At 46.3% G+C, this 18898-nt stretch overlaps 1 protein-coding gene across 4 annotated transcripts in view; it reads right to left on the minus strand.

Annotated features, from left to right (window-relative positions):
* Positions 1–18507, minus strand: part of Ube4B (Ubiquitination factor E4B) — a 244571-nt gene extending 226064 nt beyond the window's left edge. For all 4 annotated transcript variants that reach the window (XM_037420066.2, XM_037420059.2, XM_075890893.1 and 1 more), the window contains exons 1-3: positions 18343–18507; positions 16142–16233; positions 14634–14773 (exon numbers count right to left, since the gene is read on the minus strand). In XM_037420066.2, the coding sequence (XP_037275963.2) occupies positions 14634–14773; positions 16142–16233; positions 18343–18366 (256 nt within the window). In that variant the 5' untranslated portion in view covers positions 18367–18507. The remainder of the gene's footprint in view (positions 1–14633; positions 14774–16141; positions 16234–18342) is intronic.
* Between the last annotated feature and the right edge of the window lie 391 nt (positions 18508–18898).

Genomic DNA, 18898 nt, shown 5'->3' on the forward strand with positions numbered 1-18898 from the left:
GTACAGACGTAGTGTTCGGGGGCAAAAAACGCAGCTCGATGTTGCTGAAAATCGTACTGCAGTGGTGCGATGAACAATTGTCCACGAGCAGGCACACCTTGCGATTTTCGCCTACCAAATCATCGTTCCACGACGATAGCCATCTGCTGAAAAGCTCCCCGGTTATCCACGCTTTTAAGTTTCCTCGGTAGGTAACTGGAAGCGACAGCGCATTTCGAAAACACCGCGGCGCCATGCTTTTCCCGATAACCAGAGGTCGAAGCTTTTTCGATCCGTCTAAATTAGCTGCCAACAGCACGGACACACGAGCTTTGTTTGCCTTGCCGCCGCTTGTCTTGTCGCCACGACACGCAAGTGTCTCGCTTGGCAACATTTGCCAAAATAGAGCGGTTTCATCCGCATTGATATCTTGGGCTCTATATCTTGCTGCGATATCTCACCAGTTTTCCTCGAGCCATTTTTCTACGCTGTCCAGGTCCGCCGCTCTGCTTTCACCTGTAACAGCTTTGCCAACGATGTTGTGCCGTTCTTTGAACCGCTAAAGCCAGCCTGAACCGCCTTGGAAATCATTCCTGCCAAGCAGAAAAGCAAGGTGCTCGGCTAGCTGCTCGATCATAGGGCTGGACACCGGGATATTTCGCGACCGAACGTCTACAAACCCCTTGCAAACGGCCGCTTCAACATCTTCGTACACAGCAGCGCGGACACGTCGGGCGCAACGGGCACCTGGCTTTTTGTCCGACTTGGCCCTGATGTCTGCCTTGTTCTTCAGTATAGTACTCAAGGTGCTCCTTGGAATTTTGTACGCAGCAGCGACGTCGGACTTCTTTTCACCGCGCTCAAACCGATTGATGATTTCGAGTTTCGCGGCGAACGGCAAATTTTGCCTCTTTGCGCAAGCCATGATGCAGCGCGCCAATACAGTTCACAGAGCACCAACAGGCAACACCACAGACCACGCTGAATCGGCAGCAGCATTCACACAAGCATAAAGAAAGAAAAAATTGCACTCACTTCTACCGCCTCCGCGCCTCGGAGAAAGCACGACGGCTTCTGATTGGCTGTAAGCGCTGCAAGCGGGCTAGGATCATTTCTTGGAGGGGGGTGTTCGCCCGCGCACAACCGGGTCTAACTTTTTTTAGGGTGGCGCCGGCAGTTTTCCCCGCCACCGCGAGGAAAAGCCAACTTGCTGGGGCACTTTTGAGGCACATGGAGTTTGATATATCAGTTGTCGTTGCTATTTTCGTTCGATAAAACAGTAATTTTTGCTACATATTCTCAATGTAAACTTACCGTGTTTAGGAATTGTTCGATATACGGGATAATTTGATGTAAACGGGTTCGATATAGTCGGGCTCGAATGTACTTTACGATTTTTAAAATTTTTTTTTTTCGGAGATTCAAAGTTTGGGGGGTCGACCTATACTCCGGTCTGAACTATATTCCGGACTTTTCGGTATATCCAACAAGATTCTCCAGGCAAGTGAAGCTTTATAGTTTAGTCACCATTGAACATGAAAAACAACATTCTTCCTTTTCTTGATGTGCTGGTAATGGATGGGCATGTGAGCTTATCAGTTTACGAATAGGCAACATACAGTGGCCAGTACCAACAGTTAAACTGCAACGATCTCACCACTTTCAAAGCATCAGTTGCCATGATGTTTTTGATTGGTATCGGTGTTAAAGAGGATTGACAGCATGGTCGAAGAAGCTAAATCAAGGCTAACAGCTCATGAGTTGACTCACTCGGATCGAGCTGCAACTCTGAGTGAGCCCTAGTGAGTAGTGTTTTGGTGAATTTGAGTAAGAGTTAGTCGCGTTGAGGAAAATTTTCGTCAGAGTGGGTCCAAGTGAATCGGGCTCAGAAAAATTTTTACGAGTTTGAGTGAGCTCCTCAAGTTTTGCCGACTTATGCTTATGAGCGCCTTTTCTGACTTGGATGATGGATCCTATAACAGGGTCCTATAAAATGAGACCTGCTCGGCCCAGAGTCCCAACGATACTCAAGGAGTCTCGTACACCGTGACGGCAGATGACGTGACGGCCAAAGGAATGCCATACTCATACTTGTTGCTGCAAAGATGGCCACCAACAATGAAACTTTCCCTCAAACAACACTTTCAAATTGTTGTCCATGCAGTGGAGACCACTTCTAGCATAACCGATAATAAAGCAGGACAGGTTACAACACGGTCTTGCTCGACCCTCGTTTACCCACCCATAGAGTGCTATGCATACGTATACTGCTCACTCATTACATATACTGCACACCAAGATGAAAGGCCAGTTATAATGAGGCTGCCGGAAAATTTTACGAACGAACATGGAGGCGAGTGAGATTCTCAAAAAAGGTGTGCCGCTGGGGAGAGAGCGAAGGTCGTTTGGAAGGACTTAGAGATGCTGAGTGATATAACGAGGTGCAAAGAAAGAAAAAAATAAAGAAAAAGATCTTTTTTTTCCCCGATACACTGCCCTTTGGCAAAACAAAAACAGATAAGAATACGAAAGGCTCATCACACATAAACAAATAATTCATACTTGTGCATCAAGTTTAACAAGGATCGGTGGAATAGTGTATTTTACCATAGCACGTTTTTGTCGCCATTATTCTTCCGGCCGCAAACCCAAACTTCGTATCACGCAGTCAGCACTTGAGTGTGATCTTCACGATGCCCACCTTTCATCTCTTGCACAAACTTCTCACAGCAACATGCCAAACTGCAGACTAAACAGTGTTGGTTGCTTTTCGGTGGTGGTCACAAGCAATCAAGGCTGCTGTTTGATATGGAATCAACAAAACTTTGCAGTGGCAGCACTTGAAGAGAAGGGAATCATCATAATGTTAAAGAAAAGAAAACAAGGACATTGGTGGCACGTGTAACACTCGAAAGATTGCTCACGATTCGAGTGCAATGTCGTGGACATCAGATGAGCACCCGTGAAATCCGACTGATCTGTACTGTTCAACACACAAAGTTTCGGCCATGATTCAATCTAGTTTTTGTGTAATGCACAATATCGAGGCAGTCTGAAATGTAGTCGGCAAAATGCTGCGATAGCACTTTAGTTTACTCCCCTTCAACCCCCCCCCCCCCCCCCTGCCCATGTTCATTTCTTCAGCAACACAGGTTTGGAAATTAAACTAATGTAAGCACTCTGCATCGCATGCCTCGATTCCCTGACATGCGAGGCTGTGTGCTTAACGCAATTTGTGAAAGTGCAGCCTTTGAAAAAGGTTATTTATGTGACAGTGTGGATATTGACGACTCTGGTGACTTACTTCATAAGCGGTCTATACTGTACACAGGTGTCGCTGCATAGTGTACAAAAGAAATCTGCTCACACCGTGCAGAAATGCAGGTCTTGGCACAAGAGGTTCACTGGCATAGCTGTGCCAGATTATTTGGAACTGAAAACAACAGGTTTTCAGGTTATGACTGACTTACGCACATACTGTACCGCACGTGGTTTAGCACACTCCCATTCTCTCAAGGGCTCTAGCTAAGTACTGATCTTCAGTTTTCGCAGCAACGATGCACCTACACGATTCCAGACCACCCAAGAGAATTCGGCCTTTTTTAGTCTGTCAATTTGAGTGCAAAGGCTACTGTGTATCATGTGCAAACAAGGCCTGCACAACGCAGATTCAAGGTAATTCAGAGCGACGCCATGCAACACTCTTAGAACGCTGCGAATGCCACATCATTGAGAATACTAGACGGAGCATGCCAATAGCATTGATAAATGTGATGGTGCGAATCTTCTGGTGCATGTTATGCTCATGTGCTTCACGTTTTGCGAAAGTTCAAATTGTTATTTAGGTCCACATCAGGAAGAACAGGCCCGCCTGTGTCAATGACTCATCAGTTGTACTATATAAATGAGTTATCCTTTTTTAATTCACAGCTTACGCTATGACAAGTGTGACTTCACTGTTTCCCGCTACTGCAAATGTGGGGAAGTTCTCTTGATTTTCAGCCTTTGCTGGCAATAGAGTGGTAACTTGGCGCTCATCTGTCACTTCCCTCTGCCTTAATTTCATATTTCTAGCATTGCACCAGAAGGCACCGACTCACCTAAGCACAAATTTCTCTTCTACAACTACTGCGGAGGAGGAGTAAGGGCACATTCCCTTTCAGTTGTCAGTTCCTCATCTGATGCGGTCCCCCTCCTACTCTGCCGCTGCAAGAAGTCTCTGCAGCAGTTGTTGGTGCAAGCTTCATTTTTGGTGAAAAAATCCGTGTTTTCTGCAAAACAGCTTTTGTGGACATGAGATGAGCGCGCACTTTCGCATTAGTAATACCAAATACAGCCAAAAAGAAAACAATTCCCTTTGCATGGCAACTAATCGACCTATACGCAGCGAGCTGCATACGCACGGAGTAAAATTGAAAATATGCTCCTAGCTGTCATGCAGAGATGCGGGTGACAGTGTGCAGTATTGGCACGCGCATGAAAAACGTGGAGGCGAAACGATATTGCTACGGAGAGGAAGATATTGCTACGGAGAGGGTTTCGCGCTTGAAACCCTACTTCTGTCGCACTTCTCCGGACTCTCGCCGAGACGGCGCTCCAACGCCCGGGGGTCCTGCTACGGAGAGGAAGAAAAGGAAGAGGTGCGACTGACAGGCGCGCGACTGGGCCAATCAGCCATTGTGTCTCTTGCCTGTAGTTTTTACTCTGCAAATACATCTCGCTCAGAAGCAACCAACCTCGTAACAATATTGAGAAAACATGCTTCACAAAACAAGTCAATTGTGTATTGAATGGAAACCACATTTGCGGTATCCGTTCGCTATCAGCGACAGATGTGGGGACATCTTAAAGTAGCAACAGAGTACTTTCAAGCTAGTCTGCTCATTTCAGGCTCAACTACAGTCTGCGCAAAATTTGTTCTCATCCAAGTGGAAATAAAGAATGCCTCTATCACCTTTGACGTGAGCTCATAACGAAAGCTCATATTGATGATGATGTTTGGTGCTTTGTGGCGCAAGGGTCATTTGATGGCCAAAGAGCGGCAGTTCAGGGGAAAAGGGATGTGGACAATGATTGTGATTAGCGGCTGTATAAGGGCCTTAAAATTCCTCGCGTTAAGGCGGGTAAAAAGGTAGAAGTAATAAAATCATGACCGTGCCGTGAAAAGTGTGTGGTGTTGATGGATGACGAAAGTTTGTGATAATAAAAACCATGATCGACATGTATGGTATTAGCACATGTGCCTCGATCGTTCACACTGTCATGCTCGTTCGTGTTCGTTAGGCCTCACTCCCCGAATCACCCGCCACTCACGTCCAACCACAACACCGTCTGCGCACACACTGCCCGCACACAGGCCGGATGTCCACTGTTGCCACCATGCCCTGGGGGCGCCACATACCCCCATCACTACCAATAGATGTCCTCACAGCCCGTCCCCCCCTTGAAGCGTGAAGCTCCCCGCTCACCATGGAGGATGGTATTTGACGAGCTGGTCGGCATGGGCCTCGCCACAAGCTCTCCCAGTCTGTGGGTGGACGAGCTTGAAAGTGTTTGCACCAATACGTCTGCAGATGCGGCCTTGGTGCCAGCTTCGATGAGATGCTTCTTGCAGCGTCACTGACTATGTGGGTTTTTCGCAGGACAAGGTCGCCTTCCTCCAATGTTGTGGCTCGGTGTCGCTGGTCGTAGTGCTGCTTCTGGGCATGCCAAGCATGTTGCTGATGCTGCCGTGCAGCATTCATGACCTCTGCCAAATGGGACTGAAGTTCTGCTGCGAATGCGTGAGAAGATGATACCGCAGGCTCAGCGTCTTGCTTGTCTTCGGTGGGTTGCCAGAGTGTTCGGAGTTCACGGCCATAGCAGAGGAGGGCTGGGGGGTATCTAGTAACAGCACTTACAGCGGTTCGCATTGCAAAAGCAATCTCGGGAATTTGTCTCGGGAAAGTGCTTTGTTCAGTGTAGCCACCGCAGCGGAGACCTCTTCGGAGAGGTCGAGCTACGGAATTCCCGGGCATATCACATAAAAGGTACGAAGTTCTCTCAGAAAAGCCAAAAACAATTTATGTGTGAAAAGTGGTTCCATTTCAGTGACTTTCCATTTCGGTAGAGGTACAAGTGAAGGAGATACAATACTGAGGTCTATAGACGAATATGTTTTGTTGGCGATGTTATAGTACGTTGGTTCCTTCCTATTTAACAGACAGACACCGGAAGAGGAGAGAAACTGTTCAATGAGACGACCTCATGTATCACAGTGAGAATCACCCCAAAGACAGCTATGTGCGTTCAGGTGCCCTAGGACCAGATAAGGTTCAGGTTATTGTCTATTAAAGACTGAAATTCACGTTTTTCAAGACGGAGGTGTGGAGGTATGTACAAAGAGCAGACGGTGACGAGTTTGTCTAGAAGAACTGCTTGGACAGCCACTGCCTCGAGGGAAGTTTGAAGGGGTAATTGTGTACATGCTATCCCTTGACTAACTATAACAGCTAAACCACCGGATGATGGCATGGCGTCATCTCTATCCTTTCGCAAGATTACGTAGTTATGTAAAAAGTTGGCGTGTGTTTGTTTTGAGAGTGTCGCTTGTACACACATCGATTGATTGATTTGTGGGGTTTAACGTCCTAAAACCACCATATGATTATGAGAGACGCCGTAGTGGAGGGCTCCGGAAATTTCGACCACCTGGGGTTCTTCAACGTGCACCCAAATCTGAGCACACGAGCCTACAACATTTCCGCCTCCATCGGAAATGCAGCCGCCGCAGCCGGAAATCGAACCCGCGACCTGCGGGTCAGCAACCGAGTACCTTAGCCACTAGACCACCGCGACGGGGCTCGCTTGTACACACAGAACTCTTGCATTGTGTTCAAGGAGGAGTTCTAGTAGGTCATCAAGGTTTCAAAGAATGATTGATATGTGGGGTTTAACGTCCCAAAATCACCATATGATTATGAGAGACGCCGTAGTGGAGAGCTCCGAAAATTTTGACCACCTGGGGTTCTTTAACGTGCACCCAAATCTGAGCACACGGGCCTACAACATCTCCGCCTCCATTGGAAATGCAGCCGCCGCAGTCGGGATGCGAACCCCCGATCTGCGGGTCAGCAGCTGACTCGAGTACTTTAGCCACTAGACCACCGCGGCGGGGCAAGGTTTCGAAGAAGGCCTTGGATGTTCCACTATATTTCTGTCTGAATATTAAGAAGAGATGCTGCTGTGTGTACAGAGAGTATCCTGTGTTGAAGTGAACTTGATTTAGGTGGCAGGACAGTCGCCCGGCGGAATATTGGCTTTTTATTTTTCTTGGCGCGCTCCAAGAAGCCATGCCGCTCTTTCGGCACCAAGAGCATCTTTGTATCCATTACCTCCTTGGAGGCACTGGATGCCCCAATGTGTGAGCTGGTGGTTCCGATTTCAGGCTTCACCTGGTGAGGTAAGGCCTTGAGACTACTGGTTCTGGAGTCTCCAGTCTCGAATCGCTAGGAGGCGGAGTAGACAGAACTACGGCTGCCTTGGGGGCAGGCGCCACAGCCGACGGCTCGCTCTGCGCTGGCCGAAGGAGTGGCGAAGGCTGGTGCGGCGGTGCGCCCTGACGCGCCGCATCAGCTTATGTGGGCCCATAAAATGGAGACACCTTTGTTCTTGCTTTTTTGAAGTGTGAAGTTTTCTTTTGTCTTCAATGTGATGATCTCTTTTTCTTTTTTTCCAATATGAGCAGGACTGTGAGTATGCGGCATGATTTCCACCACAGTTTACACAGTGTGACGGTTCTTTGCAGTTGTCAGAATTGTGGCCTGACACTCCATATTGTGCACAAGTTTGGTGACCACAACAGCTTTGTGAGCCTGGCCATTCCTCTGGCATTTAAAACAACGACGTGGGTTCGGCATGTATGGTCTGATTGAAGTCTTCGTGTACCCAGTTTGAATAGTTTCTGGCAGATTACTGGAAGCGAACGTGAGTATAAGGTGTTTTGTTGATGTCTGCTTGTTGTCTCTTCCGATGATAATCCTTTGTACATTGGTCACATTCTGACTTTTCCACCCCTCCAGAAGTTCTGCTTCGGTCAGGTCAAGTAAATCAGCATCAAATACCACTCCATGAGTTGTGTTCATTGATCTGTGTGGTGTTACAGTGATCGGACACCAAAAGTTGAAAAAATGTGTAGCTTCTTAAACTGTTCTTTTTCTCAAACTTCGAGGAGGAGGTCTCTGCTGGCCATTTTGGTAACATTGTACCCGGCCCAAAGAGTTCCTGTAAGACACCTGGCTACTACAAAGGGGGATACAGTTCTGGCTTGCTTGCCACTTTTCTCACTATTTATGACATGAATATGGGGGAAGTTTTCATTTGATCGGATGAAAGAACCAGTCCTCGGTGCGTACGCACTTTAAGGCGGTACGATCACTTAACAGAGCAAAAGCTCTATGCATGCCTGTTTAATTTTCTTCAGAAGCGTTGGTGGCCACCCACTTCGGAGACCAACGAGGGGTGCAACAAGTTTGCGGATGCTAAAACCTGCAGACGCCAGCCGTACGCTACTATAACCCAATGCGCTTAGACCAAGGTAGGCTATTTGCACACGGTTAACCCTAGCCGCCAGGAAGTTTGGAAATAAACGGAAGAGAGTATAAGACAGGACAGATAAAAAGTGAGAGATAAAGTCGAAGATGTAGGGAGAGAGAGATAGGAAAAGGCGACTGCCGATTTCCCCTGGACGGGTCAGCCCAGGGGTGCCGTCTACGTGAGGGGTGTGTTGCCTCTGCTGGGAGACCTTAAAGGTCTAATCACCCGGCGTCGGCTCAACCCCCAGGATCCCCTTTTTCCCGGACACGTCAAAGCCACGCACGGCTAGGCGTGGGAGAGAGTCGAAACTCCCCTGTTAGCTCGGGTCCATGGTGTGGCTACGCACCAAACGTCTACTTGTGCAGACGCTCCTGCGGGGAACGAAACCTCATATTGCCACACCTGTTCTTTTCATGTGCTCCGTTTAAGGGGGGAGGCTACCCTGGAGACCGAACTTTTTTATTTTTTAAGATGTCTGGATGAAACTTTCAGGGGTTGTTCACTACAATAAAACTAGCACAACTGCTAAGTTTCACGAAGCTGTGTTTCTTAGTTCCAGAGTTATTGAGGTTTAACTGGGTGCTTCACATGGGTGCCTGAGGAAGAGCCGTGAGAAATCCCAGGACATAGTAGAAAGCTGAAATTCATTGTGGTCATTCCTTGATAGCTATCCCAGGGCGCTACAAAGCCGTTTTTTTTTAATTTCCCCCCCAAAAATTTTCACGCAACTTTGAATCTGATGTAACCAGTAATGACCAGATTCATCAAAAATTAATTGTTTATTATAAATTAACAGCACCGATTTTCAAAAAAAGGAGCTTGTTACGCCCTTGCAAGGTCATTCAGGAACAGAATAAAAAAAACGGCACACAAATCTGATGAACGGTTTTCGAGTTCTTGCTTTCCTCAGCACCACAACTAGCAAAAAAATCCGTTCTGAGAAAGCAGGCCGAGAAAGTTCAAAACACGTGTTTTCTTCAAAAAGCTCCAGCACAGTAGCTAGAAGTGTCCTGGCGCACTCTTTTCTTCTATTGCCTGGCCTCCATCTTCTCTTGGTGTCTTTTAGAATTCTTTTTTAGGCGTAAAGCGTCTTTTTCACAAGCTCGCTGGATGGCCAGATGACCTGGTTGAAGTCCAATGGAGTCCGATATCACTTGGGTTGCTTTGCAGCAGCCGGCATTGTAGCGCAGCACTGCTTCATGCAGTGCTGTTTCTACCGCGATCAAGGATGAGTGTTGTTCCTTCGGCATCAGAGACCACAGAATGGAGTGGAATGATTCTGATGCATTTTGCGTCTTCCCTCCCAGGCAGCGCTGAAGAAGCGACTTTTGTGACAGTCTTTCGTAGATGGGCAGCATAGCTGCAGCGACATAGTCCGGTAGGCTGTGTTTATGTTTTGGCTGTGGCTCACGCTTTGCCTCTGCAGCTCTATGGCGGCACCGCGATTGAGCCCCCTCTGGGCAAAGTTCATGGTGAGGGTCCTGGTCAGTCGATGTGACGTGGTGATATGTTGCCATCACTGCACGCTGCATGGCTGTTAGGTCAGTTGAATTGTTTCTCAGGGCCCAACCATAATATCCTGTCAGCTTTTCAATGAGGGCTTTTGTCAGCTTCCCCTTCCCACTCAGTGGCTTATCACTTTTCTGCACAATGTTTCGAAGAGCACTTCCAATCCTTTTCTGAACATGGTTCAGACATTCTTCTTTTACAATTGGCACTAGCCCGTACACATTCTCTTCTGTGAGGGCAGCGAAGGTACGGCTGTCTCCGTCGGACACAAGAGTGGTGTACCGCAGGCCATGCTTGGATACAGACCGCCCAAAGAGAGTCAAGCCTGCCTCCACTTCCATGCTTCCCGATTTTGCGTCTGTGTTCTTCTGGCAAATGTGGTGCTTCTGCCAGCTTTCGTATGCTGCATCTCCAGGTTTGGGCCCTGTTTGGCATCCAAGGCAGTGGTTTGAAAGAACTACAGCATCCAAGATGAGACCTGTAAAGAAGTCAATTACCGATCCCACTCCGATGTGTGATGTGTGACCCCGCTTATGCCATGTGCCATCGTACACTACGGTGATGTCCTTGCAGAAGCTGAAGTCCATTTCTTTATATGTTTTGATCACTGCTGTGGCAGAATCAGCATAAAACTTCTCCAAAGCGGTGGCCTCTGGCTTCCTGAACGTCTCTTTCAAGTGCTTTTGAAACGTCTTGTGGTGAAGACCTCTGTAAGAGACGTTCATGGCAGCCCAAAAGTGATTAAGAGCTGTTTGCCCCTTGCCTATTTGCTTTATAGCCATTATGGCGCGGACATTTACATCGAAGGCCTGCGTGTCCTTTTTGCGGGGTGATGTCCATAATTTATCGACGGTGCCACAAGAGGCGCACACGACTTCAAGTTTTGTTGCAAGTCCAAGCTTGGTGCTCTCTCGGACAGTCATAGCACCTTTCAAACATTCTTTGCACACTGTGCGGCTGAGCACGACGTTAAAGATGTTCATTTGAACGAGCGAATAATGTTCGCCCTCACTTGTCACTGCAGGTGCAAGAGCCGGCTGCATCAGTTGAAATTTCTTCTGCGTCGCCGGCGTAGACTCGAGTTCAGCGCGAACGGCGTCACGACGTTTCGCATTCGCATCGATTTCTTCCTTCGTTAGGAAACGCGTCCGCAGATGAAGCGACGGTCCACTCACGCTCGATGGCGGCACCGATTCAGACGAAGTGCTGGGTCCGGCGATATCAGAAGCACTCAGTGTCACGCTCGATGGCACCGATTCAGACGAAGTGCTGGGTCCGGCGATATCAGAAGCACTCGGTGTCACACTGGATGGCATCGATTCGGAGCACGTGTCGAGCCCGGCGATCTCGGAAACACTTGGTGCATTTGCGGCTCCAGCCACACTCGATGTGTCGGATTCTCGACTGGCGACAGCCGACAACACAGTTCCGTCGCTGCAAGCGTCTACGCAGTCGGCACCCGCAGCAGAATAGCGGAATTTCGATGATGGTACAAGCCGCATAGCGCGCCTCCGCGCACCGGACTTCCGCACTGACTTCGGCTTCGTTGCCGGCATCGCCCGAAAGGCACAGAAAGGCACAGAACTAGTGCAAAAAGAAAAAAAAAAACGAGAAAATGATCGAAAAGATGGCACAAGGCGAAGAGCGGCTCGTAAGCAGACGTCTGTCGAGGCGGACGGAGCAGAGAGCAACAACGAAGCGAGCGCGCTGGACGCGCCATCGAGAGGAGCGACCGCCCCCGCTGCTGCACAGCAGCCAATGGCGGGCACGCTTTCTCCCGCGAGATATGAATGCGCTGCTCTAGCCAATCAGCGCTCCGCATCGCATCGCGGGAAAACGCCAATAGCGTCTCAACTGTGCTGCCGACGCCGTTTTGCAAGGCGGCGAACGAGAGAGAAAGAATTCACGGTCAAAACAACACCAAGATGGCGCGGGACGACCGCATGGTCCGGGAATGGCGCGCGCGCGAAGTTTGGTTTGATTTCGGGATTTGCGCCTGTTTTGGACGCCGCGGCGGCCTCGAAAATAGTATTTTTTTTGCACTTTGCGGTTGAATTAGGTGCTGATAATTACAGAATAGGTAGTTTACGAGACATACAACCCAAAAATGTGGTTTTTCAAAAACCGACTTTTTCGCGATTTTTCGGTTTTCAAGAGCCGCGTCCCCCCTTAAACCCAGAAATACTGTGAGAAATACCCAATGCAGATCACGCCTCAAGTGTTCAAGAAGCTTCTCGATTGTAGTAAGTCATTTTGTTAAGATTGCGCGAAGGGCGCAAACACTCAAGATTATTCCAGAGCTTCCATGACCACCAGAGATAAGGCTGGGAAGTTCCAATCGTGATGTATAGAAGACAGGTCTCAATGATGATCGGATGATTGACGACCGATGCTCTGTTATCACCTATCAGTGCTAGTGTGCGTCTCTGTAATCCAACTTTCCGTTTGCTGGTCACAAGTTCGGCCAAATAAACAATTTCATTTTAGACAAGCCATCTCTGCTTTCGTCAGTGTCATGACCCTGTGACAATATCAACACAAATTTACTCTGCATGCCGAGTACAGCTAACTTGCATCAATTTTGTGTGCCCCCAAGTGGTGCTAACAGAGGCAAAGCTGCATGTCAATCAGGAAGTGTAGCTATGAGCTGAAAAAGAGAAAATATCTGAACCTCGATGGCGAGCTTTCTGGCTTTGTCAAGCAGCTCTGGGCAGGCAGAGCCTGCCGAGGCCCTTGAAAAGGCACTCAATCGAGTCATATCTCGAATCGACCTTAAAACCAGGAAAAGTGGCAGTACATAAATTTCACTTTTACCGGGTCCCCACGCAGAGTGTTGGGAGTATCCAGGCAGAGTAAGCTTCATTCACCACTGGGGCGACGCGTCACAGCCCCTCGAAGCCCGCCTGTACCCTGTTTAGCTACCGGTGGGTGGCCGGCCGGCACTGGGTATCGAACCCCGCACCTCGCATAGCTGAAGCGGATGTGTACATGCAATGCCACAGCTACGGTATAAATTTCACTTTTAAGGAGGCTGCATTGCGCTGGCCTTTCGTTTTTCTTTTTCTGACTGTCAACATAGCAGCGCACTAGTTTCAAGAGACCTTGTAACACTATTTTTATTTAGGACTCTCAAAAATAGGGCGACATTCAATTAAGTATTTATTTTATTTTTATTCACATAATACTGCAGGCCCAGTGAAGGGCCCAAGCAGGAGGGACATATTTACAAAGCTCGTAATAAGGACAACAGAAGATCAAGAACATGAAAAGCGCGAAGAATAAGGACATAACTCAAACAATGAATAAGAAAGACATTTAACACTTTAACAATACAGGTCAAGATACAATATGTTCAATTGAGTCTATGCTATTTATGAATAATGCTGGTAATTGATTCCATTCGGTTACAGTGCGCGGGAAAAAGGAGAATTTGAAAATGTTAGTTCTAGCATTGAAGGGCGTTAGAGAGTCAGCATGCCGGTGTCTTGTTCTGCGAGCGGTGAGTGGTTGGATGTATTGTTCTGGTCTCATTGACAATTTGTTATTCTTGAGAAGATAAAGAAATTTTAATCTTTGGATTTTACGTCTTAGTTCTAAGGTTGGTATGTTATGGTCTCTCATGAGTTGGGTTGGGGAATCGCTCGAACGGTATTTTGAGTAAGCGAACCGAACCGCTTTATGCTGAATCATCTCAAGTGCATGAATGTTAGTTTTTGTGTAAGGGTCCCAGATTATACATGCATACTCCAATTTCGGTCTTACAATAGATGTATAGGCTAGCATTCTAACACTTGCAGGAGCATATTTGAGCTTATGTCTTAAAAGGCTCAGTTTACGAAAGGATGATGCACAAATGTCTGATATGTGCTTGTTCCAACTTAAAGTATTTGTTATGGTAAGACCCAGGTACTTATATTCTGTAACTTCGTTCAAAGGTTGTCCTGAAAGGTTGTAAGGGAAGGATAGAGAATTTTTCTTATTGGTTATTTTCATAAAAACTGATTTGTCGGCATTTAGGTTCATATTCCACTTAGTACACCAGTCATATATATTGCAAAGATTGGAATTCAATGCTGATTGGTCATCTCGGCATGTTATTTCATTAAATAATACACCATCATCTGCAAACAGCCTTATTTGAACAGGGCCAGCAATTACATCCACAATATCGTTAACATATATGAGAAACAACAAAGGACCTAAGACACTTCCTTGCTGGACACCAGATGACACGGGGAGGGATTGTGAACAGTCATTATCAATGCGGACGAATTGCTTGCGGTTACTCAGGTACGAAGATATGATGAAGATGTTGTTATACCATAACAAGTATGGTATAAAGAGATGCTGTGCTTGGTTATTTAGGATGTGCTCTTTCTAGTCTGTGTGCAGTGATTGAGCTACAGTATCTAAAATAGTGTCCGTGAGTGGTTAACCTTTTCAAGAAAAAGTGCAAGCCCTTCCTTCCATCATTTCAACAGCATTTATGTGTACTGCCTGATGTAGTGTAAAATGTTTCTAGAATGCTGCCACCAAATTTTTAGTAGATGAAAACTTCAGTAGATGCTCACTTGAGCAAAGTGGTTGCGATTCCCCTAGCAGCTGTGGTAGCCACTCGTGCAGGTCCTCGCTGCTCTTATTCAACGTGGCTGTGGTGACTGGCTCTGAGAGTGGCTCGTCTGTCTCCATGCTGTCTACGCCAACGTCAACACTGCAAACACATTACGTAAAGATTCACGAGCCATCAGCGAGACCAGAACCTGTGCTGTGTTCACATGCTGCTCGTTCATAGGAACATGCGCAAAACCTTGGCTCAAAGACACTGCTTTTCAATGACCTCCACTACTGTGGTGCAAAAGGAAAATCCAGCAAATGCTCCCTATCAATTCTTAGTAAGGCAAGCAAAGATATTTTAAAACCTTTTCTAAGCACAGGCACCTGTAGCAGAACTAGCTTACGACATTCCTGCAGTCCCATAACATGCAATGCTAGCATTGTTTCTTTAATGATCTGTCCTTCAAGGATTGCAAAATTATGCTTGTGCACACGAAGGCCCAGTGGCACTTGATGAATCTGAAAAAAGAAATGTGGAGAATGCATGTTGGATATTTCTTGCAACAGAAAAGATTAGCCAAGAAGTTTATGTTTGTGAGTGTCATATGGAGAGCACTAATAGACAAGAAAGCCAAGGAGGGTATAGATGATGTTATTTCCAGTTATTTTGATAGAAATATAAAGAACGGAAAGTCCAAACCTGTGACCATCGAAAGAAAGGACGGTCCAAACCTGTGATCAGTGAAAAACGCATCTGATGCTCTACCAATTGAGCTTTATTTGGTATATAGTATGTGCATCTAAACATGGGAGTATTAGTCAGCAGTGCTAGTAACCATGACGACGAGTGTGGAAAACTTTTTTGCCTGATGGCGGCACGCAGCACATAATTTTATTATGAGCTAGCAACTGACCAATAATCCCTCGCATACCACCTCAAAGCATCAAGTCTGTGCCTGAACAAGACGCTTGCTATGATTGAAGGCCACCAAAAAGAGTGTTCCACACTTGCAGTCATGGCTACCAGCAGCGCTAACACTTCCACGCTTAATAAATGCACATATATACACTATAAAGAGGACAGACAGTAGGGGAATCGCCACCACTGTAGCTCAGTTGGTAGAGCGTCAGTTGCATTATTCGAAAGCCACAAGGTTCGGTTCCTGCCAGTGACAAGTTGTCTTTTTTTACGTTTACCATTACAATTTTATTACAAATAACATCCCCTATGCTTTCCTTGGCTTCTTTATCTGCTATGTCTCATTACTATTGTGTCTAACAAAAAAAAATTTGCCCTTAGATCTCCACTTTACTTGATTTTTTGTGACAGTGTTTCGTGGCCCTTAAGCACCTTCACTCTAATTTTGACAAGTCATCTCTTCATAAGAACCGTGCTCGTATTTTTTAAAGCCGTAACCAAACGAAAATGGACACAGTTCACTACACAAAATGTGCATTAACTAAAATGAACGGACAGTGTCATGCAAAGCCCTCGCCAGAGAGTTAACACAAACTGGCAGCGCACCTCTTGCTAGGGCAGTCCTCCTCTTCAGTCTCCATGGCGTTTTCCAAGCTCGGCACGCGCACAGCTAGCCTTGCCAGGCGTCGCTTGCGCAGCTGAAACCAACATAACGAATAAAGAGGCACTCCAAAGTGTTTGCACACTCGTGATTTATTGCTAACTGCTTGTGCACAACCAACACTCATTAAAGCTTATCTGGAAAGACTTAATGCATGTAGCATGCACTGAGGAGATAGTGAAGCATCCATGAGAACAAAAAAAAAAAAAGGCTCTAGGCACACACTTTCAAACTTTGGGAGACAGGGAAAGGAAGAAAGTTTAACTAGAATTCGCTGCCCTACACAAAGGGGAGAGGAGTTAAAAAGAAAGGCTGTGGATATCAATGTGAAAGCTAAGGTGCTGCTGCATGACAGTAAGTTGAGGGGTGCACAGATGAAATCACGAATTTGCAAAGTGCCTCGACCATTTGAGGACCAATGATACAAAGATACGGTGGCACAGACCATTCCCAAATGGCTGATGCCTGCATTTACAGCACGTTTCGGACATTAAAAAGAAGAGCCAATTTTAAAACTTTTTTTCTAACTCAGCAAGTGCCATCATACTGCAGAGATTCAAGCACTTTTCTCTCGGCCTGTGAGCCTTCTGTTTCCATCACAATGTTATTTACCTTGATATTCTCGTTATTCCCTGCCTAATTTCTACAGTGCCACTAGTACAGCTGTTCACAATTGTGCACAGTTATGCAGTGTACCCACTTTAACAGGATCAGATATAAGAATATGTCACTTAACATCATCAGTCATTAGATTTCAAAATTTTTTTCATTGTCATCACATAAAGGCGAACCTGATAATGATACAATTACTGGCAACATACTGGATACAACAAATTCTTGCCACCTGAAAGGGAAGTTATTACATCTAACAGTAATGTAAATGTGAAGAAAGAATAGTACATGAAAAGATAGCTTGCCGTGGGCAGGAACCGAACCTGCGAATAACGCGTTCAATGCTCTACCAACTGTTGGTATATATATTATTACCTCTTGCTATATATATATATATATATATATATATATATATATATATATATATATATATATATATTACAGAGAATAACTTCTGGGATGCTGGCACAAAATATGAATAAAAAGTAGACACACGTCTAAAACACTATGTTCTTTTACGTTTCGGCCGGTCTTGTTATCAACCCTGTTATTCTGACGAAGGCCGGTCATGGAAGAAGGTCCAATGAATGTAATCAACTGTGAAATCATGTAAAGCAACATTCCTCTTAAACTTGTTTATGTCTAATTATGTACTAATGCCCAATGGCTTGTTTTTTTTTATAACTCATGTATTCGGTGTGCCATTTATTAATGCTGTGCTGTTTTCGCACCAGTACCTATGCTATGTTTTTTGCCAATCTTTGCCAAACTAGACTTGTCACGAAGTCTTGCTCACCCTGTGAAAATCTCACAACGGGATCCCAGTATCTTCTAAGTACAGTAATGAGTGTAACAAATAAGTTAACTGGTACCGCATTCCTACCTAACGTTAATTTCTAGCAGCCTTCGGCTCGTCATCACGTGACACGAAGTTCACTCCTGTCAACACACCGGAACGCGAGTGCAGCACGTCATTGGAAACGAAGGCATTGCGCAAGACTTCGAGGCTGGAATGAGCATTCGCGGGGTAACCGACCTCGATGAATTTGCGACATCGGACACTAATCGTGACACTACAGGCACTGTTTTCACAGTGGCCGCGAATACGAGAGAAACATTCTATTTGTTGTTAACTGCATCATTTGACAGGTTGTGCTTTTGCCATCTCACTCCCGGTGATACGAGGTCTTTAAACATGGGTAAACAAGCAAGAACTGGAAAGTCTTGAAACACTACTACGCTGCATATGCAGCATACAACTAGATGTGCGCTAACTAGCAGACTCGGGGAAATATTTCAGAGAATCCTGCGACTGACAACTAAATCACAAACACACTAGCAATTAATGTCAATCGTGTTATTTCGATAATCGCACCATGAGCTCCGGAACTGCGGTCGACCATCCGACAACAAATCGGGTTTTCATCACAGGCGATGACTCGTCCACAATCTACCGTGATGACAGAGCTCATCAGCGGCGTGAAGAAGCCAGAGCGGTGGAGAAACAAGTGATGCGATAACTGCAGCGTCTTACCTCGTCTGGCGTCAGTTCGCTCATGCTGGTTCAAGCAGCGGGCCCAGCTAGAGCAAAAGACAGCCGGACATTCTTCTCACCACTTGAGCAAAGTCACCGCACTCCAGCACGTAGAAAGAGTGGCGAAAATCATTGGGCTGTTCCCTTTAGATCGGGTCATTGACTACGACGGCGGCGCTGGTGCTTGTTCAAGATGGACAAATGCCTTTTCTATTTCTTGCGTTCCTATCGTGCCCTTTGATATATGAGTATGAATTAAGGGTTAATAAGGGCTTTTATGGTGTTTTATAGTGCCTGTGAGTGCCTATTTTTTACGTTTGTGTCTGAAAAAAAAAATGGGAACCTATATGAACACTATTCTCAAATTTCGCTTTCCTACAGTTCGAGATCAGCACAGAGTTTCATCACGTCGGTTTTATAGAGCGGTATTAATGCTATCATGCGCAATTGAGCTATAATCATTTCAGAACTGTCAAGGCTAAAAGGTCTCTTAACCAATAGGAAGGCTGATTAGCCTCTGCACATGTATTCATCCACGTCGCGTCGTCTGCTCGGC

This window comes from Rhipicephalus microplus, chromosome 3 (assembly GCF_043290135.1).
Source record: "Rhipicephalus microplus isolate Deutch F79 chromosome 3, USDA_Rmic, whole genome shotgun sequence".
Classification (NCBI taxonomy): Eukaryota; Metazoa; Arthropoda; class Arachnida; order Ixodida; family Ixodidae; genus Rhipicephalus; species Rhipicephalus microplus.